The 25,125-nt window shown below is 38.1% G+C and overlaps 1 protein-coding gene across 1 annotated transcript in view; it reads right to left on the bottom strand.

Annotated features, from left to right (window-relative positions):
• The window catches only part of eys (eyes shut homolog), a 160,408-nt gene that overhangs the window by 69,592 nt on the left and 65,691 nt on the right, over positions 1 to 25,125 (bottom strand). Inside the window, exons 22-27 of the mRNA XM_079473466.1 lie at positions 22,608 to 22,729; positions 19,025 to 19,284; positions 7,889 to 7,985; positions 6,311 to 6,418; positions 4,526 to 4,671; positions 846 to 1,017 (exon numbers count right to left, since the gene is read on the bottom strand). Of these exons, the coding sequence (XP_079329592.1) occupies positions 846 to 1,017; positions 4,526 to 4,671; positions 6,311 to 6,418; positions 7,889 to 7,985; positions 19,025 to 19,284; positions 22,608 to 22,729 (905 nt within the window). The remainder of the gene's footprint in view (positions 1 to 845; positions 1,018 to 4,525; positions 4,672 to 6,310; positions 6,419 to 7,888; positions 7,986 to 19,024; positions 19,285 to 22,607; positions 22,730 to 25,125) is intronic.

Below are 25,125 nucleotides of genomic sequence, written 5' to 3'. Positions count from 1 at the left end.
CTCATTTAACCAACTAACAGTTCAACTCTATTGTTTGTCTATCCTAAAAACGTAGTTTAACATTACACAGTTTTTAGATTCTGTTTTCACATGCATCTTTACATTTTATAATATTACATTTAAATGTATGCATTTAGCTAAATCAGCACCCTTTGTGCACCAAACCAATGGAGATTGAGGAACGCTTTTACTTTTGAAGGGATAGTTCACCCAAAAATGAATATTCTGTCATCATTTTTTCACTCTTATGTCATTTTAAACCTGTATGACTTTCTTTCTTCCGCAGATCACAAAAGAAGATCATTTGAAGAAAGCTGGTAGCCGAACAGCACCGGCACCCATACTATTGTATGGATGGCAAACCAATGCAAGTGAATGGGTGCCGGTTAACAACATTCTCCAAAATATCTTCTTTTGTGTTCTGTGGAAGAAAGAAAGTCATATGAAATGAAATGACAAGAGGGCGAGTAAATGATCACTACATTTTCATTTCTGGGTAAACTATCACATTTGCATTTGAATTATTAGCATTACAGTATGCAGTCTACAATGTGAACTTGACTAAAATAAACCATCCAGAGAAACTGAAAAGGCAAAATCTGTACAACCAATACTGTGATATGTTTCAGAACTTTTTTTGTAAAATCATACGATTAACTTGGTTAAATGACTGACGCGAAAGAAACAGCTGGCAATGACAAATTATAAAGTGGTTACCGAGTCCAACCACACCTTTACCCATTTAAAAACACATGTATCTCTTTCAGAACAGCTGCGGTGAGCGTGTACAAACCTCACAATCACACATCTGAAAAAAATGCACTCGCTCAGCAAGATTAATGTACCTTCCATGAACACAGGGGCTGGATGAGCACTCATCAATATTTCTCTCACAGTGATGGCCCATGAAACCTCTGGAGCACACACACTGGTACCCATTACGACCGTCAATGCACCTCCCGTTGAATCTGCAGGGATTAGATTGGCACTCGTCGATGTTCACTTCACACCACGTACCTTTATGGAGAACAGAATCAGAGCCATATACATAAGTACATCAAGCATCTGTGGTTGATATGGAGTACTTGTGGGAAGCTCTTGTACTCCATCTAAAATGATATAAATCAGCCTTTTGCTCATTCTTTTATTATTACGTATGCAGAATTTATCTCATTGTCGAGTGCATCGCAGATTTGTATGCTTGCAAATTAATTTGTCACAAGCTTTTGCAATGCACAGGTAAAAAATGTAAACTAAAGATGAAACTGCAAGCACCCATATTGAGACATTCTGTGTCAAGCGCCCACATATATACACAGACTTGTGAAATAACCACAACACCAGCAAAACTGTATAATGTACATTATTCCCAACCTGGATTTATGTTGTTGACGTAAATCCACTCCAAAAAGGTTCAGTAACAAACACCTTAATAGGTCATAATTTACCTGCAAACCCAGTAAATTCGGTAACTAGAGAAGAGCCTGTAAAATCCCGAGGCAAGAAAGACTCAGCAGACACCCGGGGACAGGTTGACAAATGACGAAGATAAAAACGCGAGCCAAAGAGCTGCGATACTAAAGAGCAGACAGCCATTACTCTTCCCCCAGTAACTACACAAACAAATGGAAGCTTTTCCAAAAGCCTCGAGACATCAAAATAGAGAGCCAACCCGATCTCCTAAACCTTATAAATCATATGCAGATATTATAGCAACGTAAACCTAATTCACGCCTGACTACACAAATAATTGACTAACTTCGGGCGAAAACGAAGCCACGAGCCTGGGCTGAGGTCACACGCCGACAGTAAATTAAAGCTTTATTTCAATTACTCCGTGCAGCGAGTAAACAACCGCTTGTGATATTTCTCACTAAAGTAGTTTTCAACAATTTCAACTTCATGGCATTTTTTCACGCTGGGCTCATTTGGGTCGTCTCGAAAGCGACGTAACATAGATAAACAAAGGTACGTCTTTTAATTAAAGTGTTTTTTCCAATCGCTCATTCACCGACTGTTGTTAATTCGCTTCACATTGACCCGCTGTTTAAGCCGTAATGAATTTATTTCCCTGCGGCAGGCCATCTACAAACACGACCAGAAAGTGTCAGCGTTTTGACTGGGTATGAAATAACAGTAAAAACCTCATTAACCCCACAACATAAAAACAGACTGTGATATTCTGTCTCTACATGACTAGAGTTCCTGACACGTTTTTTTAAGACATCCGTCAATCAACCGCTTCATATCTCGCTGCTACGCCACGAGATTGCAGATCTTCGGAAAGACCGCACCTGCCTCGCCAGCTTCGTAGACAATAGATTTACGCAGTCAGCGTTCCTAACAGGATTATACCAAACCCTCTTAATCGGCAATTCCTTGTCTGATTTGACAAAAAATGCACCGTTCCATTTGACTTCATAGAATATGAGGAGCCGTGCAGGGGAGAGATTATAAAGCTGTCGGGTTAATCCTAATGTTGGCTTTCTTAAGGGTGCTCACTGTACTCGTGTGAGAGGAGAGAAAGAGCATATAATCTTCTCCTCCACTCCTCAATTACTCCTCTCTGCAGGAACTTCTCAAATCCACAGCAAGTTATCAGATTTTCTGTCCAAGGGAGGATAAGAAGCGAGGAAGGCTGGAGAGAAAAAAATAAACGCGACGGAGAAGATGGAACGAGAGAGAAATTCACCAAACGTGGGGAAAAACATCTGTGTGTGGGGAGTGTTGGAATTTCGCATGTGCGACATAAATGAGCACAAGGGAAATGCGATTTACACATAGGGTGGGCTTTCTTCGAACCAAGTTTCAGAAAAAACGACTAAAAACATCAAATTGAGGTTCTGAAATGGTGAAGTAAAGCTGAACGATGCACATGCATCTCATGTGGTACCTCAAGTGGTTGTGTTTTTCAAAACACAACAAAGATATTAGGAAGAATGTTTGTAACAGTTCTGGAGCACTATTGACTGCTATGGTAGAACAAAATCTACTGTGGAAGTCAATGGTGCCCCAGAATTGTTAAGTTTCCCAAATTATTTAAAATATCTTATTTTGGCAAAAGACATTGATACAGGTTTGTAACCACTTTAAGTGTGAGTAAATGACAGATTTTTCCTTTTTGGGTGAGCTGTTCCTTGAGTTGAAGTGGTGAAATCTTTAAAGTGCATTCCTCTCCAAGTCTCCAAAAACAAACAACAGTATGGTTCACCAGCTTCATATATCTAGTTGGTGGCTATGTTTAAACAACTGCACACATGTAGGATTCTTCGCTTTGCTGTTATATAATCACACTATGAAAGCAACAGCAGGCATTATGTCTATGATTTCTCCCCCCCTCCAAATGAAAAGCGTTCATGAGAAACCCGGCGGAACCCGGCGGATCCCAGCGCAATCACAAATGACGTAATTTCGCCAAACACGGCCCATTATACGCCGTGGCTGTGCAACACACGATTTCAATTTAAAAATAATTTGGCCACAGATCAGCCATAAGGACCCGTCGGGCGGCATGCAGCCGCATATTGCTTTTTGTATCTTTGATTCCGCCTCCTTGAGAAGTTGGGATGCTGTTACACATCTTATTAGGGCAAATATTTTCTGTGAGCCCCAGTTGGCTGAACCAATCCAGAATATATCCTCTGGCCTGCGAGGAAAGTAATGACTGCCACACGACAGAGAGGGGCCTGATAATAAAGGAGGCTTCTGTGGGGAATTAGGGCCCGTGTGTCAGGCTGAGCTCTCCCAGGAGTTTGCGGATCCTTCGGGATTTCTTTCTCTTCCCTCAGCGGGATGAGGATAAATTGACGATTCAGTAGGAGAGACAAATGAAATTAATCTTCAAGCTGGCTGATGGCGATTGAGATTTCCCCCCCAAAAACAGCACTGAGATCATGTAAATATGAGTTTAAGCAGCAATGTGATCTCATTAGTATTTGTAGATACTTTCAACGTAGTATTATAATTAAATATCAATTTGAGTTTCATACAATAATAAAGTAATAGAATTCAAAAGCGTATTTTTATGAAAAGAAAGGTTTAAAAAAAGACACCTCCGCCACCTCCGGCCGGTCTCCACTTCTATATATTGTATTGAACATAATCTCCACATTATAGATCCAGTCATTATTATCAATCACACATTTGAACAATCATACAAACATGGAAAAATGTACACCCCAGACTTTATGTACCAATTCCTATGAATACGAATGAGATCAGCCTCTGTGTAGAGGAAAACAGTGCGAGAAAAGGAGCTAAGGGCACACTTGTTTAAAATGCAGAAGTTGATGTGAAAGATGTGTTTCTGCAACTCAAGGTTAAAACCGTGCGTGTGTGTGTTGCTTTAGGTGGGAGTGTGGGATTAATTTGTAATCTGCTAAATGTGCTGATGAGCTATTTGTGTGTTCCATCCTCAGAGAAACTGTCGAGCCGCGGGGGAACGTGGAGTCCACGTGGAAGCGATAAGCCCTGGTTTCTCTCATTGATTTTGTGTCTTGGGAATGGCTGGGGGGACGTACTGTACCTGAAAGGCCGGCAGGGCAGACGCATACAAAGCCCCTGGGCTTGTTGATGCACACGCCGTCATGGAGGCAGGGGGAAGAATCACATTCATTTACGTCCAGGTTGCAAAGAGGTCCGAAGTATCCAGGAACACAGATGCATCGGAAACTGGAAATGTAAATCAGAGCAGGGTATATTGGTCAAGCAGAGAACATTTGCAGTATGATTGTAGCAAATGCCTTCTCATCAAAGTGCTAATCATGATACTAGAATGACTGTCATTTTGATATTACGATATAAATATTAACAATAAGCATATTAATAATTATTATGTTCATCAATGTTAGTATTAACAATACTACTAATAATACTTATTATTATTATTATTGTTTGATTTTGATTTGATTTAATTCAATTTATTGTCATTACACACATACAAGTACAGTGCAACGAAATGTATTATTATTGTTATTATTTACATAAATAGTATTTGTAATATTTACATTGATTAACATTATTGGTATTATTATTAACAATAACAATCCTTTTTAGGGAAGTATGTAAATGTGTTCAATATTAAATTACATCGATTTTTATAAACCAATAAGCTAAAGGTTGTTTCAAAATTTTACATTTAGATTACATTTTTATATCTCGTGACTCAGCGTCCCAAATAAAATCACAAGGAAATGGACAGAAAAAAGCACAATTTACTGACATGAAAATGTCTGACTGACAGCAAAAAGATATGAGGTTTGTTTGATATTCATGACTATGGCTGATGCTATCACTGGACAAAATAATTGACAAGTTGATTTGCTTCAAATATTGTTTAAAATTTCCATTCATCCTTAAATTTGACCAGTTCAGTGCTTCTGTGATGCAGATCCGTCGCTGCACATATCATCAACTTTAAGATGACATGATTGTTGCGGGTTTGACTTAAGAGATTGTTGTTTTTTACATTTCATTTTAATACATATATTTGCTTAACACATATATAAGCCGTTTTGGATAAAGGCATCTGCTATATAAATAAATAAACAAGCCAGTAAATGTTATGAATTCTAATAATAATAATAATAATAGACCACTTATACGGTTTGCTATTCTTTCCTTCCCTAAACACCTTGCCTGATGTAACACATACAAACAGTTTGAAAGATTATCAAAGCAGATATCAGCAAATTGCTATTCTGTCAGTAAACTGCAGAGAAACAAAACAAGCAACCTTTTAAAGCAAAGCAAAGTACTCAGCTGAGAAAGACCTCCACTGCCATGCTGTGAGACCTGTGAAGCCCCACTGTGTCAAATGGGCGCTTGTGTGGAAACGAGAGAGAAAAACGGAAACGCTGGAAGCACGCGGTCACGTGGGAGCCCGTACATGATGGAAGACGATGCGGAGACAAACCATTTAGGACTCAAATTGGCCCTGGGATTCCTCCCCCCAAATACGACGAGAGTGGCCCTAGGGCTCCCATTAAAGCACAATGCGGAGAGGATCCAGCAATGGAAAACCAATATACAGGCATCATGTTAACCCGCTGAACTATTCCCTCACTTGTGTTTAGACAAACAGCTTTTATATGTCAAGGATGAAAAAATACCTTTCATGTAAACCGGAGCAATTTAGACAATAACACATGGGCTACTCTCAAACTTGTCTCATTTCTTGGCCGTATAATAAAAACAAATAGTTGGGAGAGGATACACGGGCCTCAACATCATCATCAATTTATGAGGGTTGCTGTAGCCTACAGAGCGAAAAAGCACAACAACAACAGTTCAGTGTTGCCATGGTACTTGCCTGTTCTCAAGGTCTTGGCAGACGCCTCTGTTCTGACAGGGGTTGGAGACGCACTCATTGATGTCTTCCTCACATTGCCGGCCCGAGAAACCCGGCTTGCAGAAACAGCTGCATGGAGATGACAGAAGAGGAATCATGTTATACAGTAGTTGTAAAAAGCAGTCTGTGAAACTCTGCAGTTTTAAAATGTCAACAGATAAATCATACGGTTTAATTCCAAGCTTACACATGTCTTTAAAATTTAAATGTAAAATAAATCTTAGTGTTATCAAGTACATTGTTCTTGCAAATACTGTAATGTGACTTATCAGACTTATCCATATTTTCCATTGCGTTTTGCATACATGATGACACTTTTGCACATTTTCTTCCTGTCTCTTCCTGTATAAATGTCGTATTTCTTTATCAATATTTTGATGTTTTTGTATTTTGTGTTTGCATGAAAAACAACGGGTTACAAAATCTTCATAACAGAACTCTGTACGGAATAATGAGTGTATAGTGACTGCTCTTCCAAAAATAAATACATTCAGAAACTAATGGCTGTGCCTCTAATTTTTGCTAAACCACCTGGGTGTCCCAAAGCACTACAAGAAAAAAACATCACGTAGACAAATGAGGCCAAATGGACATTTCTGATAAATATACAGAGTGTAATGTCTGGAAAATTACTGCAAAATAAGGGAGAGAACAGCTTCAGGGAGAGCAACTGAGCGGCATAAACAGAAGTCAAGTCAGAGCTTTGACCTCAATTCAACTCGAATGTGGTGCCATGATCCGACAAAGACCATTCCAGCAAAAAAGCTACAAATAATAGATACTTGAATAATACCACCTATCATGACCTGGATTGTTTTTGTTAGATTGCATTTTATTAATAATAAAAAGTGTAATTTGCTTAATAATATCAAATTAAGCAAATATAGGTTTATGTATACAGGAATCTATTATGTTATGCATCTGACGTTAAATATTAAGAGACCATTGCGAAATTATTTTCCAGTTTTTCTGAATTCACTATTTATATGTATGTGTTAAGTTTAAATGATCATTTTTGTTTCATTATGTGAACTACATTACATTATTTCCACAACATTTCAAATAAAAATATTGTTTCTATTTGCATTTATTAGCAGAAAATGAAAACCAAAAGGCATCTAGAAATGCCGATTAAAGGAAAATTTTGAATGTTCTCTAAAACTTTTCTGTGGCATTTAACAGATCAGATATTTTATGATATAATTTGAAGATATGAACAGTTTTTTGGGCAAATCCATAATATATTCAAAAAGTAAACACTCTCGTATAAAAATATTGAAAATGTGTCATTGTTTACCCCCCTCACATCAGTCCAAACCTGCATGCTGTTACTTTAGGAAATTTTGAAAAACAGTACACGTGCTTGGCACGACATGCTGTTGAATAAATAATGACAGAAGCACTTTCCCCAAAAAGTTTATTTTCTGAGCAAACTACTTCTGTAACACAAACAGCAACAGGGCCAGAGGTCAGTGTACCTTTTCAAAGTAAAACAAACACAGCAGAGAACTAAAAATACAAATAAAAGCAACAAAAGACCTGTAACTGTTGACCCCATCCACACAATGGCCTCGGTTCTGACAAGGTCTGGAGATGCACTCGTCGCTATCAATTTCACAGCGAGCTCCCTCGAACCCTGCAACACAGATGAGACGGTCATGGATCAGTAAGTCTCGCCGCTCCCTCAAAGCGTTAGGATCAATGATAACAAAGGCCCATGGTGAATGGCATCTTAATGGAACCGTGCACCTCCCCTTGGCCCATCTCATCTGCCGGGCCCCACGTGTCCTCCGAGGGCCCGAGCGCCTCTAATAATACCTCTGTGCCTCCGCAGATTAGGCTGAAGGCTCACGGTGGAAGTGTGGAAAGGATCTTGTTAAGATGGGGGAGATGGAGGAGGTGAAGTTCAGGAGCCTCTTTGCTCGTGTTCATTACGTGGATGAGGGAAGGGGGGTGTAATCAGCTCAGTGCTCTTGTCGGGAGAAAATGGCCCTGGGAGACGAGAATATTCAGCTTTTCTCTGGTGCGATTCTGATATAAGCCTGTCCTCCGCTCGGCGAGAAGCTTCAGAATAATGCTTTTAAACGAGACTTTTGTCAGCGAATGTTGCCCAAAAGATAAAATGCTTCTTTTAAAAAGCATACGAATATGTATAGAAGCACAGCACTTAAAGAAATCCTTCCAGCTTTTGCCATTCATAGCATCTCGTGAGTTTATTGTCTAATTAGTTTAGCAGTAAGAGCAGGTGCTATACGACAGCGGAGAGACAAAAGGAAACGCACCAGCCTCGTACATTTCCTGCTAATGCTTTCAAAAGCCTAATGAGCTTTGATTTCATTCCGAGTCACCCCCGAATATATTTACAGTTCCAGTACGCGCACTTTATTCTGAAACAAATCAGCACATCTATCTCGTCTCCGCCGAAGTGCTTCAAAGCACGGGGAGGTTTCTCACCTTAGAAATGACTCAGAACGTAAACAATCAGATGGCAAATGAGTAGTATGGCCCATCTGTATTTAATGCGTGTCATAAATTATTCCATTTGTTCTCGCCGTCGACGGCAGAAGGTTCATTTGAGGTCAAGTGAGACCACACGGAATAACATCACCCAGTGTAGGACTCAATGATCTTTGCTAGTCCTGCGTGTTCAAAATTTGGAAGGATGAGGGGAACAAACTGTTTTGAAAGTAATAGAGTTTATTCATCAGATTTAAAAGGTCTTCACATCGATGGTTTGAGTCCAGTCAACAACACAAAGGAAGTTTTTCACACACATTATATACAGAAAACAGAATATGTTAATGTCTCCTACTCCCCCTCCCGGTCGTCATTTTCAAGAGGTCTTCGATAGTGACTATGTGCCGTAAATGTGGAGAAAAAAAAGTGTTTTAGTCAAACTAGCCTAAGGAAGATGAATTACATTTTGGTAACAGGTTTTATTCATTAGTATTATAACTAACAACTGGCATCGCATTTTACAACATTTATTAACCTTTGGTAATTTTGGATAGTTCAGCGAAAGTGAAAATGATGTCATCATTTACTCACCCTCTTGTCATTTCAAACCTGGTTGACTTGCATTCTTCTGTAAAACACAAAATAAAATATTTTGGAGGAAGACAGTAACCAAACAGTGGCAGCACCCATTCACTTCTATTATATGGACACAAGCCAATACAAGCGAATGGGGACTAGATAACAAAATATCTTCTATTATCTTCTGCGGAAGAAAGAAAGTCATACAGGTCTTAAATGACAAGAGGGCGAGTAAACGATGACAGAAATTTCATTTTCGGGTGAACTACCACTTTAATACAAACACAGTTGTTCATAGTTCATTCATAATATGGTTCACTCAGCATTAACTAATTTCAACAAACAAAACTTTTGATTTTAAAATTTATAAATAAATGCTGAAACCTAAATGCACTAATATTAATAAATGCTGTAGATGTATTGTTTTTTTGAATTAATGATAAAAATGCAGAAAAGTGTTGTTTTTAGCTCACGGTTGGGTTTAAAATGGACAAGTTTGGGTTCAATTAAAACATTTCCATATTCGACCAACATTGGGTTGTAGTAAACCCCGCATTTTGAGTTGAAACTCCCTTTTTGCCCCAAAACCCATTAAACCCACTAAACCCATTTTTAAAGGGGTAGACAGGAAATTATTATTTTACCGAAATTGCCAATGAAATGTACAACTTTTCCCAAGCATTTTCAGAGCTGGCCGACTTTTGAACCGTACAAACTCAAATATAATTTGATTCAAACTGATTATTGAATGAATGAGTGCTCATGAGGGACAATATCAGTTGAATTCTATACAGCTGACATTTGTACAAAATGAACTGTCAATCATAGCCTTTGGTGATCTCATGGGCAGATTTGGAATGTCAACATTAATGCATCTGCAGGAGGAACACACTTCAAGACCAGAGGTTCTCCACCGTCACGGCGTAAAGCGAAATACCTGTGGCTTAAACAAATGTTCCATCACTCTCTCCCAGCATCCTCTGTGTACCCTACGAAGTCATGCAGTTAATCCCTGAAACAAAACATCCTCCAAAGTCAATATGAGACTGCTTTCAAATATATCTGTAGGAACACAGCTTTATGAAGTCTGGATGTTTAAGGATCCATAATAGCCTTGGAAAACAAACTGGTTGAAAACATATAGCCTTTTCAAATCTGTATTATATTTTTTGGAACAAAAGTGAGTGTGATAAACCCACAGGTATTGTACATTTTAAAAGGTAGAAAAATATTCTCCACATTACATTTATAAAAATGCTACGTTGTTTTAACCCATGGTTGGGTAAAATAGGGACAAACCCAACCGTTGGTTTAAATCATTCTTAACAATCCATAGGTTGAATCTACCCAGCATATTTTATTTGACAGTATGCAACGTCCACATGTATGTACTATTGGGAATCTATAGCAAAAAGATCCACTGAAAAACCTTATATGACAGAAAATGGTCACAGCGAGTTTACCATGCACACACATGCACTCTCTTTAAACTTTAAACCAAAGGGTCATTAACTACCTTGATGAATTCATCAAGGTGAACTACGGCCATTCCTATTATTAACAATCTTTATAAATAACCAAGATTTATGATTGCAGTCTTAAAGCTACAGCGTCCTGGTAATTAGCCCCGGCTCGTGGTCATCAATCTGAGCGACACCAGCAAAAAGAGGGCCAATGCTAAATATTTATAATCACCGGTGAACATGGACAGGGAAGAATGCACTACAGGAGATATTTCAGCACAAAGGCTAATTGTGATGCAACACACAAATTATTATTCAGAATCTAATTAAGAGATAAATGTGCCGGCGCCTTTTCCATTGTTTAAAAGGCCTGAAGTTGGTGCTTCCTGGCCTCAATGGGCAAGGGTTGACAAGTGATAATGTTCTATTGTATATTATTGGAAACTGTATATTTTAGTTATTGGCAATGTATTTAAAACAAGGGTATAAACTCTTACAATTTTGTACAGAAAAGACGGGTTCCATTACTCAAGTTAATTGCCCAGGATGCCAGATTCACTGGCGTCAAACACATTATGTGCCAAGAAAACATACAGTGTATCATCTAAAGCAGCCATATATGAAACATAAAGAGAAAAACTTGCAGTACTCAGCATGACTCACTGCGGCAGAATGAGAGTCTGGAAGAAATCTATTAGGTAAAATAACCCATTCTTTCTCATTCCCTTCCCCAGGCTGCCGATTCTTTAGAAACCCCCAGCGTTCAGCCATTATAATGTTTATTGAGTGTCAAGCTATCATTTTATAAAGCTTTCGTGTATGCATGAAAAGCAGAAGCTGACATTGTTGTATCTAGGTCAATATGATGAGAGCCTTTTGAATGACTTCAGCGGCCATACAGAAAGTCTGAAGCAAATCTACGCTCAATGTCTACTCAATGTCATTATTTAGACTCTCTTTTACACAAATTTGTGAGTAACAACCCACATTTGCGAGTCTCAAACAGGGCAACTGGCCAATGCAATGCCGCCTTCCAAGTATGAAGTCATAGCTTCCTGTTCCCATCTTCATCCAAGCCACCTCAGCTTGATAACGGGACCATTTCCCATTGAAATTACTTTGTCATAGAAAGATTAAAACAACAAAAGGATGTACCCGCAGCCACATGCACATGTACAGTGGGATGTACTTTTCGCAATGCATTGCAATATAGGAGTGGAGATACAATCGTGCAGGAGAGGAGATAAGGCTAACTGCAGAGGAAAGCAGTTTACCTACTGGTTTGAATGGAATACAATCTCAATCGTATGCAGATGACAAAAGCGCTATGTAAGGAGAAGAATAAAATGAAAAGTAGGGAAGAAAAGGACGAACAATCACAAAAAGTTCAGAAACTTCAGAGTTTGCCCATAAGGTGCACAGCAACAACACATTGCATACATACAAAGGGAAAAATGGGATTGTGTGTTTTCTTTAACACAAGGTTCTGCATCTACATGTCAATACTATGGAAAATAGAGTTTTCTTAAAATAATGCAATGTAAACAGCTTTTTGTTATGTCAAACCAGCAATATTTTTACATAAAACAAATCCAGCCATTGGGATGTAAATAAATAAATAAATACAAATTTTGGGTTGTTTCAACCCACAGTTAAATAACAACAACCCATTATAGGTTAATTTATAACCCAATAATCGGTTCTATCCCTATTTGACCCAACTATGACATAAAACAATTTTTAGACTCTACTTCCAATGTACTGACTCACCTCAGTCAGAAACTATGGAGTCCTACCAAACAATGTATATTTACATGGAAAACTAGTAAAACTTAGAAACTTTGTTGTGTGCACTTGAGGACAGGGGAACCCTATTGGTCATCTCATACTGAATTCTCCAAGGGGCCCGCGCAGTGCCCGGGTCTATTGGCAGTTTTGGGGTGTGTGGTGTCAAGCTCCAGAACAGTCCAAAGCCCCAGAGCACTGGCTCTGCTGGCTCAGTCTATAATCCAACCCTGAGGGCATGTGAAAAGTTAATGTAACAGTTCTAAAGTTGATGCTCTTCTGTTTGTAAGTACTGATTGGGAGGGACAGGAGAGAGCCAAATTGGGAAAAAAGGATACAGCTGAAATGTCCTAGTCTGCTGTATCTTTGGGAACAGGTCTGGTACAGGTAAGGTTGTCAATAGTTCAGACAAATCTAATCATTTTTGACTAAATGTATATTCGTTCAACTAACGTGTTTTTTATATGTTAAAGTTTCCCTTATTTTAAATTAGGAATATTTCATATAAAATATGTGAAATAAAACTTTCATTTATTTTTAACAAGAAGATAATAAGAGCTCAACAGAAATGAAAGTTTTAAAATGTAACCTCCCACAACTTAAACAAAGGCACCACTTTTCTGAACACAAAAACAAACATTTCCTAATCTCATAGATAAATAAAAAAGTGTTTCACTTCACTGAAAAACACAAACAAAACAACATTTTTGAAAATCCTCGGCGTAGTTTTAACAGTGCCACATTAACGCTACGCAACCCATTCAAGCTGGACTAAATAATTGTGTTGAATTAACTTAAATTTCATAAATCGGACAAGCAGCACATTTTTCTCAGTGTCCTGTCTCATACAACTGTACATTCTAGGTGTGACCAAACATTTGATTGAAAATGTTTGATAGATGTCAACATAGGTTATGAGAGCCTCTGTAGAAATGACAAGGTGATGGAAATCAAAGCACAAGGACCCTGTCCCTGTTTCACATCATCACTCTCTCTCTCTCTCTCTCTCCCTCCCTCTCGATCTCTCCAGCACAAGGTAAGGGGTGTTATTGCCGGCCCTGTTCTTGCTGTACAACATTTAAAAGCAAGCTGCTGTGTACACAAAAAGGTTTGTGCCTGCTCAGCTGAACAAGAGGCAGGGTGTGATCTCGTGGCTCCGCGCCTGTATCTCAATAAATGTTGCATGAAAGCATCATTTGCATGGAGAGATGCGTGCTGTTTTCTGTCAGCTCCTATCTCCCAGCCTCAGCTGGGGCCCCGCTTCATTACCGTGTTACACACTCGTGTCAACTAACCAACCAGCCAATTTATAGAGTAATGCAGTTTAAGCTGTAAATAAGGCAGATGAAAACAAGCGTACAGAGTTCAATTCAAAAGAGCATCAAAATGACGTTTTATGAAGTTGTGCTCAATACAACGTCATGCCATTCTGTCATTATTAGATGCCCAAGCAAGAAATTAAACCGTATTAAAAGGATTGTTCACCCAAAATTGAATATTCCGTAAAGAATTACCCAACCTCAAGTTTTTCCAAACCTGTATACATTTCTAATTTTGCGTTTAACATGTCACACAAAAAAAATCCACCATGGTAGTCAATGGTGCCTCAGAAATCTCAGTCGCTAACATTTTAGTATGTAATTCTCTTTAAATGTACATATTCCTGCGTTTCATTCAACACAAGTTTATAATTTACATAAAATTCATAAAGTAACCATGTGACTTGTTAAACGATATCATACATAATATGACTTAAGGTGACAAAGCAACTCTTCTCAAGTCATAAAACAGTTATGTGTGAGGAACAGACTGAAATGTAGGTCGCTATAGTCAATGAAAATCTTCCCCTTGGCAGTGACTTGCAAATGTCAGTCTTCATCAAACGGGCGTGCTGTGTTCAGAGAGGTTATATGTGAGAACCAATGGCATTTGGCTTCAGTGATGTCAAACCTGCTGCAACATGTATAAAGAAAAATAAAACAAGCCATACTTGAAGCGAGTGCGAGTAATATTTGTGAGCTCCTGCAGAGCGAGATTTTGTTTTTGAAGGGTTCAATTTCAGCCTGTTGCTCACACAAAGCAATCACATGGCAGAAGACTTGTCATTTTATTACGGAAGTCCACATATGAGTTTATACTGTACGTAAATTACTAGTATCTAAATTATGCCTGCGTAATTTCTCTTTTGATCCAACTGTTGACCAAAATATGCAAATAACAAATGACAACCGTTTCATTTTTAAATAAAGACCTCAGTAACGAAGAGTTTGAAAAAGCACTAGTAGTAGTACGAAATAACACATAATATTTGCACTATTGAGAGTAAAATGTTAAAAATACAGCAGGTTGGGGTAGATGTCACGTCTGTGTGAATTCAGGCTGTGTTTCAAGCCACGGCTTGTGCAATAATACACAATGTATCTGCCAGGCGACCGTGTACTAAGATATGAAGTGTGGGCTGTGAACGGCCGTGAGTCAGAGCGAGTGTAGATAAAGAGAGAGAGAAATAGAGAGAAAATGAGGTGGCATGTGAGCCTACGCGCCGCTCGATCTCGGTAATGTATTCGGCAGTAGATGCTAATTTCCAATTTTTCTCCCCAGAAAAAGAAATCCGCGCATTGCCAAAGCGATCTATTTTTATCCTTTTCCCCACATTCTTTAAATTTCCTCCATGATGGCGTTACAACTGCGTAATGCGAAATAAAAAAATCAATAACACCTCTCTGGCCGGCCCCTGGACACACACTTTATTCATTCAGGATGCCCACAGCGGGAGATCTGATGCAATGTTTCTCAGGTCACGCAGCCAGGTGCAGCTGAGAGATGTCCGATGTATAACAAGGTAAACACATTTAGATGAGATTTACCAGATGCAATCCAGAAAGAAATGAGAATGATCTTCTCTGTTGCAAGTCGTATACAGTAGGCTTTTCTCTTTTTTCCGAGTCAAAATTTGCATTTTATAATTTCACACAACAGAAGGATATAGGAACCCTGTGGGGAATCGTCAAACTAAACTTATTAAAAGTCATTTTCTGTCTAATATTTGAAACCCCTTGAATCCCAACTAACAATTATTTAGTCACTAGGTTGTTGGACAGATGATATCCCTGTCCTGAGTCTTATAGATGCCGTACAATATTTTATTATGAAGGGAATAAGGGCTGTTGTAACACTACTGTAAGAAATTCATATTGCATTCAATTGAATAAAAAATATTTTAAATGTGTAATGAAGATTATGTCTTCACCTGAGTTTTTGGTTTATAGACGTTTTCAGCGGCCACAACATACAGCAAACAAACGTTATGTGACCCAAACGTAACTTCCGGTAGACCGTCGCAAAGAATCAATAACTGTTGAGTAGTTAAATACTAATCATAAATATACAAACAAATTAATATGAATATAAATTAAATAAAAAATAAATAAATGGTTATACTATAACCAAACACAGACCGGAAGTTAACTTCAAGCCAGGCACATGAGTCCAAGGAAACCATGTGACCTAGTCTGTTAAAAGTAATTTTTTGTTGATTTTCTGTTTTCTATATAAAATCATCGTACGCAATGTAAAGAATATTCTGTGAAAAAATAACACTGATATATTTAATACTAAGTGAGTAATGCCATGTACACAATGGAAATCATAGAGAAACAATTGGTTGAAATCAAACTTTGATGCTTGTTATCTTTTATTTGCATTGAGACTTTTGTTTTCAGAATTTTTAGTAGAAGGAATGAAATTATTTCAGACTGTAATGTAGGTACTGTGCCTCCTTGAGGTGACTTGTGCTTTAAACGTATTATTCCTGACAGCTAAAGGAATTAGCACCGCACAAAGCGAAACGCTATTCTGCAATATTAATGCGTCTTAAATCAGCGGTATAATTTTGAAGTGTGCACTTATTCAGTGGGTTAAAATCATTTGTTACAGTTAACCCCAACTACTCTTATGTCTTGTACAATATTATATTTAATATCATCTAGTCTATTAATGAAGTACTTTTGGCACATATAATTGCATCCTATAGCAAAAAATAGCAGGGCAATTTCAAGTATTCTATGAGTTGAAGGTAAAGGAAAACACATTTCCATTCACTTCTGTTACTCTCCTTTTGAAAATAAAATATTACAAAGATGTCACACAACTATAGCGTTTTTATGATCAATCGCTGCAGTCCCAATAACTCGAGCACTCGTGTCCCTGAAAAACACACAGCAAGACACATTATGCAGCTCTACAGCATTTACTCCTTCTGCTGTCTTTGAATGACTGATCATATCTGAATCGCTGTGGAAATGCATTCAATTCTCTGCAAAACTCTAGAATCAACCCAATACAAATGTGCAACATTACAGTAAGAGCAATCGGAGACTCCAACACATCAGACTTGTATTATGACTAGGTGATTGGATCTGGACAACCATAATAATATCAGCAGAAGGGTTTGAAATGACAGAGGAGCGTTCGTCGCGTGTATACGGACACAAGAGATGAGCTGGCTCGTCGTGATTAAAGAGATTGTGGCGAAACCTCATTTTCACCCCATTTTATACATTCATCAGACAGGCCTAGTCTTTCTTTGATGGAAACCTGCAGCCATAATTTAATGAAACACTTGAACTCCTGCAGGAGTCAGATGGTCCGGTCTTTTAAGAATGCCAGAAATAGGAAAGGAATGATAAAGGTAACATCGCGGGAAGGGTAAGTCACAGTTTAACAAGGGAGACAGTACAATTCAAACGGTCAAGATAACTTTCAGTGTGAGATCTTCAATTCCCTTCCATGCTGAAGACATCAATGGACAAATAACTGCAGAGGAGAGCTTGCAGAACTAAACCCGAAGCTATTTATATACAGCGGGCCAAGGTTTCCTCTCACATGCCAGTTTCTGCCTCTTGTGACAACCGCAATGTGGAGCATTTTGGCACATTTAAAGGTTAGACAAGCGTAACGCTGGCCAATCTTAGGAGTGATGGAAAGATAGTCATTCCAAAATAAAAATGGAGACAAATGTCAACATGGCTGTCTCCTCAAAAGTAAAACACAGCTGCAATAAATGGCTCATAGGTCATTAGCTACAGAATCTCCACGGCAGTGATGTCACAACCATTAACACAAGGGACAGTTCATCTAAACATTTGAACTCTGTCATTATTTACTCTTCTGCATGTTGGTCGAAATCAGGTTGATTTACCTTCTTCCGCATAACACAAAACATCCCTGCTGATGAAAAAAAACCCTGTCCAAGCGTTTAACCGATTTCATGGTTATAATGGGAATTGTCATGGTTTTAATGATTTTAATGTTATCTGACAAATTATTTCTATTGGAATAATGCCCAAAAAACACTACAGAAAGAAATAAATTCTGTAATGGTTTTAATGGTTAAAGCTAATGGTTCATAATTGTTTAGTTTTTTAAAGATATATTTACGGACCATAATAATATTTTAATGGAAAACATTATATATATATCTTTTTTTCTATGGTTTCTTTCAAGCTTCTATTGATTTTTTAAGCAGGGTTCGGTAACCTCACTGGCCAACATTGACTTTTAAGGCTAACGTTACTGATGTATATGACATATGAAATGAAAAGTTTAGCAACTTGGTCCACCCAATCACAGTTAAACAGGTACTATTATCACCAACCCTAATACGAGGAAAACACCCATCGTTCCACTTGAAATGTGAGGAAATACTAAAGCCTCATGTAGTTCCCTTCTGTACGTATAAGCTGCTGTGCGAATCCCATCTAATTCAAATGGGTGGAACACAGTCCTTTAATAAAGTTTTTTAGCGCATAAAACCATGGCAATTTAAATGAAAAAAATAAAATGATAAAAAGTAAGTTGTGAGCCCTTTAATTATGCTATCTATCTTTTAAAACCACCGTAAGGCAATACATAACTTCACAGCGCTTTATGATACGGTGAGGATTTCATGAAACGCTGGTATTTAATTATACTTTTTTTTCTTTATCTGCTTCTCAAAATTGTGGTTTATACAGCTGTAAAGCTATAAAGGACGCGTGAGAAAGTGCTGGGGTGTGATTTATGAAGTACATGCAGAAATTCATCTCATTTTAACATGCTATTGGTTAGGATTTTAAATGTCTAAAAACTCAAATTTCCCCATGACAGTGTTATTGTGAGTATTACTGTCAGGCACAGAACATATACATTTCATTTTTGGGTGAGCTGTTCCTTTAAGAGTACACAGCCAACTTTAAGGTGAAGAAGAACTGTGGCAGAAGATAGACTGAATTTAAACAACAAGCCGCAGTGCAAATATAACAGAGGTGAAAACCCTGCGAAAGAGCGACTAAGATCTCAGTCACAGTGGGCGTGTCAATAGGAAGGATGCAGTTGAGTTGCTATATCTCACCGGCTGGGCAAACACAGAGAGCGGTTCCATCTGAGCGTGCTCGGCAGGCCACTTCTTGTTGGCAGGGGTTGTGCTGTAGGTCGCAGGGGTCGTAAGGGTGCTCGCAAAGGGAGCCGGTAAAGAAAGGAGGGCAGGTGCAGAAGAACTCCCCTGGGATGTCAGACTCAACACAATGTGCCCCGTTGAGGCAGGGAAAGGACGTGCACTCCTTTATATCCTCTCCGCAGTCCACACCTGCCCAGCCACTAGGGCATGTGCACCTGTGGGACAAAATCAAGGTTTTTCAGAGAGTAGCTCAACAAAAATGATGTCGTGTTATTTTATACAGTATGGGACTCAAAATTGGACTCCAGTTATCAATTTGTTGGCATATTTAGCACGCCTAAATAGATATAAATAGTTTTCTTACATGAACCTACAGTATCATTTCGATTCAGAAGATAGTTATTAACCATTGAAGTATTTTGGATAAATGAGTCACATATAAGAAACAAAGTTATACAGTATCTGGAATTATGAGAGAATAACATTTTTAGGTGAACTGTTACTCTAAGAGTTAAATAAGACACCAAAGAGTTCTATTTTGTAAATTGACCCGAGGAAAATTACATTGAGCTACAAGTTTGTTTGAACTTCCCTGACTGACCCCCCCCAGAGTGAGTGTTATTGCTTGAGACAACCCACTGGGATGCGAGAATAGCCTGCTGATGCAGTGCCAACTAAACCCTGAGCACTGATAACACAATATATAGTCTAAGATGTGTGGTACTAAATGGACTATTTAGGTTGCAAAGATAAGTTAAAGTTTGAATGTGTAATTTTTTGGAGAATGCAATTTAATACACATAACTATGGGCGTTTCTCAATATGCGTTCGTCAGTGCTCTTGTGTACTCGTGTTCTCACTCTATATCATCAATAACCAGTTCCAATACTCAAGAATGCAAGAACAGAGAACGCATGAAAGTACCTTGATGTTTTCTTGATATCAAGAATGCCTTCAATGCGTACCGAAACCACTTGAAGTCCCATAAGTCATTGCTGTGCATCCATCCAAGTTTGTTCTTCCGAGGTGTCTACGGTGTTGATAACACATCTAGTTTTCCATTTATGCTAAATTTGGGTCTCTTTGACATCACGGTTTTCTGTGGTACATCACATTGACTAGTTTTGCAAACGCATGACCAAAAAGGTTCAAATATTCACACATGTATGAATAGACTGACATTTCTGGCACACAGTGACCTTGTAGCATAAAAGCGAATTCCCCCGGGGCTGCCAATTTAACTTTGCCTGTGGTGCTTTGGCACTAATGAGTGTCACACATCTCTAAAATTCTTTTTTTGTTCCTTTTATATCAGAATTATACCGTGTGCGCTACCATTCAAACTTTTATTAACAATTGAAACTTAGCCTTAAAGTGACAGTTCACCCAAAAAGGAACATCCGGGAGTCGTTTCATTTTTTTTTCAAAAAAGACAGACAGCTTCAGTCACCATTTACTTTTGTTGTACAAAGAAACGCAGCATTAACTTTCTACTCGTCTCGAAAAGAAATTTCAAACAGGTTTATAATAACTCAAGGGAAAAAAAACAAAATTTGAATATGGGGTCTGCAGGGGTTAAACACAATGTGCATCTACATCCTAAAGTTCCTGCATAAAAATAGACACACAAATCTGGGAAACAATAACCAAAAAGGCTGTTTTAAAGAGGTTACAAATGCTATTCTTACAGGTTTTGTTTAAAAAGAATCATAATCATATGGTAGAAATGCAAATGTAAGGCTTGATGCACGTTTTTATTTTTGTGTTCAGATTCCCTACTGTAGCAGGACATATTAATGGCACTTTTCTTATTATTTTGTGAAAAACAGCCAATAGTAAAGTATGTTTTAGAAAATATCAGAATGAACCACATTCTCCATCTCTAAAAGTTAATTCAGAGAGTTCAGTACTGTAGATATGAAAATACAAGATTACTAAAAGGGATAGTTCACCTATTCTGTCATTTACTCACCCTCATGTCTTTCAAACCTTTATGACTTTCGTGATCTGCAGAAAACCAAACAAGATATTTTGAAGAATGCTGTTAAACAAACAACCTAGTACCCTACACTTGCATTGGTTTTGCTTCTAAACAATATAAGTCAATGGGTAGCGCTGTTGTTCAGTTACCTAAATTCTTCAAAAAATCTTCTATTGTTTTCTGCAGAACAACAAAATCAGATTAAAAAATATTTCAGGTTTAAAATGACATGAGGGCGAGTAAATGATGACAGAATTTTCATTTTTGGGAGAACTATCACTTTAACTTGAAGTGATAAACTTGAAACCACGCAAACGGTATGCTTAACACATTTCAGATTAATTTCAGTGTTCGAAGTAAAAACTGAATCACTGTTAGGAGATTGTGGAGAGCCGAGGGGATTCATAGGTTAATAGCACTTTTGGTCTGAGAAGCATTCAATCCCAGGCAACGGAAAATAGGACACTGGGAGGTGTTGAGCAGTGAGCTGGGATTATATTTACCAGCGAGTAAATTCAAGAAAAGTATCTGCATTCCACTTGGTGGCAGTGAGATTACAGTTCTGCTACCAATCTCTGTCTTAAACCCACTCTCTCGCTCTCTCTCCGTCACTCTATTTTCCTCCCTCTCTCTCTTTCTACGTCTCTCTGCTGCCCTCAGCGAGAGGGCACATTAGGTGGAACAGCGGCAGCAGCTTTTTCCTCAAGTGAGTCACCAATCGCGAGACACCTCCTCCTGCTGCGCTCCATTGATGGATTCATTTGTTTTACCTGCCATCTGCAATTCATTATCTCTCACATTTGTGAGAGCGCAGAGCGACGCGAGTTAATCTTTACACAGTTTTCGGATGTTGTCATCATTTCTGTTTGCCTTCTGACAGAAACGTCCTTTAAAGCATGTCAAGACTTTGTCATGTCATTCGATAATTTTTGCGACTAAAATTAACTCGTTTTTGTTGATGAAAATAACCTTCTGTGTTGAAATAAGAAATACATTTGTCAAACTGCATGGAAAGCCTTGAAGGAAGAAATTATGTCGTCATTTACTTACCATCTGTATAAATGTCTTTGTTCTGATGAACACAGAGAAAGATATTTGGAAGAATGCTTGTAATCATACAGTTCTTGGCCGCCATTGACTAACATAGTAGGTGCTTTATAAATGTATTTGTTCTGTTGAACACAAAAGAAGATATTTTGAAGAAGGTAACAAAGAAAACAGTTCTGGTGCATTTTTTACCACTATTGTAAGGTTTCCTACTATGGTGGTCAATGGTGACCAAGAACTGTTTGGTTACGAGCATTCAGTCATCAGCACTAAGAAATGTATACAAAATTGGAACAACTCGAGGGTGAGTAAATGATGACAGAATATTTTGGGGGTGAACTCTCCCTTTAACATCTGAAATAATAGTGTGAATATGGGAGTAACTGTTTGGTGAAATATTCCTGCATTAAACACTATTAAATCACATAACATATAGCATGGCGTTGCAAGATCATGACTAACATATTTTTTCACACACTACCAGCGTCAGTCTGTGTTTGTGCAGCCTACCTGTAAGCGTTGAGCAGGTCTGTACAGGTGGCGTTGTTTTTGCAGGGGTTTGATGAACACTCGTCGCTCTCCTGTTGACAGAACCCTCCCTCCCAGCCTGGCAGACAGAGACAGTTGTAACCCTGAAATGTAAATGAAGAGAGCAGATGAAAAGATAATAGACAGCAGTGCGACTCTTTCATTAAACCCTTGCCATGACCTACATAAACGTAGCCTATTTTGCCACTGGTCTCTCCAATAGTCTTTTTTAAATAACGGATGACAAAATAGCTAAAGAATAGTTGACCTTTCAATAGTTGAAAGTAAACTTTTATCATTTACTCATGGTTTTATCAAACAATTTAAATGAATAGTGATAAGGAGCATCATACACATAGTTCTTTGTGTGGAGATATGAATGAAATTTCACTCATTATTCTCTGAAAATCTTCCATTCTGCTGAGGTCTCAAATCTCATTTGTTCAAGCGCCGCTTCGAATTCGGTGCGTGAAAACACTTTGTTCCAGATTCGAGAATGCAAATGAAAGCGGTGGCAGAGATTCTCAGCAAATATCAATTTTGGTCTCTGACACAGGACTTGGATTACTGAATGAACGACTATGCGTTTCCTATTCCAGGAAGACACAAAGCTAGAGAATGGCGAGGAAATCCATTTTGGGGCGTACTATCCCTTTAAAAGTGTGAAAAATGATGTGTGACTGTATTAACTGCTTTTTCCATCCCGCAGGGATCGATATTTGCATTTACCTACCCATCTCTTTTTCAGAATAAATGCATATACAGTAACCTCCGCTATTATTGACAACCTTGGTAAATATGAGCAAAGAAGGCTGTAAAAATAAACCTGCATTGTTTCTCCCTTTGATCGTTTATTTGAAAAAATTGACCCTATTCCAACCCTTCATTCAAGTAAAACAATTTGAAGTGGGGGGAATATAACATTATGATTTTTTTTCTCTTTTACACCCTGGTCACAATTATTGGCACCCAAGTAAAATATCTCCCAAGTATATTCCCATTGATATTAAAAAATTTCTTAGCACACCTAGGTGAATAGAAACATGATGTGGCCCAGTCATGACTTCTTGTTGCACAAGAGAATACATTTTAGCAACAAAAAGCCCAAATCCCCATAATCATTTATCACAATGGATAAAACCAAAGAACGAAGTTCTGTTGAGCTACACAAACTCCAAAAGGGCTTTAAGGAAAAATTAAAACGATTATTGGAGATGTTGAAAATCTGCTTGAAACAGGATGTGTGTCTATATTGCCTTAATGCACAGTGAGGAGAAGAATTTGAGTGGCCAAAGACTCTTCATATAGCATAGATGGAAAACTGCAGTAATCCATTTTGGGGGTCAGAGAGCATTTAATAAAAATAAAGGAAAACTGAACCTCCATCACCACAAGTCGTTTAGGACACTGTTCAAGAAACAAACCTTCTGCTCTCATGCAAAAACAAACTCCTCCATATTCATCTGCCATACTGGAACTTCAACCAGAACTGGGTTCTATGGCCATATGAGATGGAAAAATTGTTTCTTTGGCAGCAATAACACAAGATGTCCACAGTTAAATATGTCGCCAGACCTTCATTGTTGGGGATCTACTTTTATACCTGGACATCTGGTTCAGATACATGGCATCATGTTTTATATCAAATACCAACAAATAAAAAAATCTAAACCTGACCTACTCTGCTAGAAATATTATAACGGGTCGTGATTAGAAATTCCATCAGCACATTGGTTCAAAATAAACATCAAAATTAATGAAAATGTGTCACTGAACGCAAAATCAAGATCCCATCATAGTCATCCCATTTCCCTGATCTGAACACTATAGAAAATGAGTGGGATGAACTGAAGATAAGAGAGCACCAACACTTGAAGGATCTTAAGAGATTCTGTATGAAGGAATGGACTTGGATGACTTGCCATATATTCTCAAACCCGTCAGACATCAAAAGAAAAGAGCTGTTTTACCTGCGAACGGAGGTTGCAGGAAGTTTTGAATACAAGGTTGCAAATAATTGTGGCCAGGGTGTATTTTTTTAATAATGTGATATTCCCCCCACTTTAAATTGTTTTACTTTTATTAAAAAAATTGACAATATTCCAACGTTTCATTGAAGATCAAAAGGAAAAACAATTCAGAATTTGTTACAGATTGTTTTGCTCATATTTACAAAGGGTGCCAATAATAGTGGAGGGCCCTGTATAAGCTGTATTCTGAACATACTATCATTTGTAATAATGGCAATCAGTGGGCAGCTTCATATCTCAGCCCTCCCACTACTGTATTAACTGAAATTGTATTTAGCATGCTTTTCAAACTTGTTATCTGTACGGAAGAGGAACCATTGCTATGCAAATGTTCTCCCTCAACCGCCCACCACTGCGAATCAGATATTCAGGCATGTCTTTAAAGGCATACAAACTATTAATTTTGACATTCATTGCTGAAGAAATCTGCATGAAGCACACATTTCAAAGAAAAACATTTGGAACTACAC

The sequence above is a fragment of the Barbatula barbatula genome (assembly GCF_947034865.1).
Source record: "Barbatula barbatula genome assembly, chromosome: 14".
NCBI classification, from domain to species: Eukaryota; Metazoa; Chordata; class Actinopteri; order Cypriniformes; family Nemacheilidae; genus Barbatula; species Barbatula barbatula.
The sequence above is the reverse complement of the archived record's forward strand: the minus strand, read 5'-3'. Positions and strand labels throughout refer to the sequence as shown.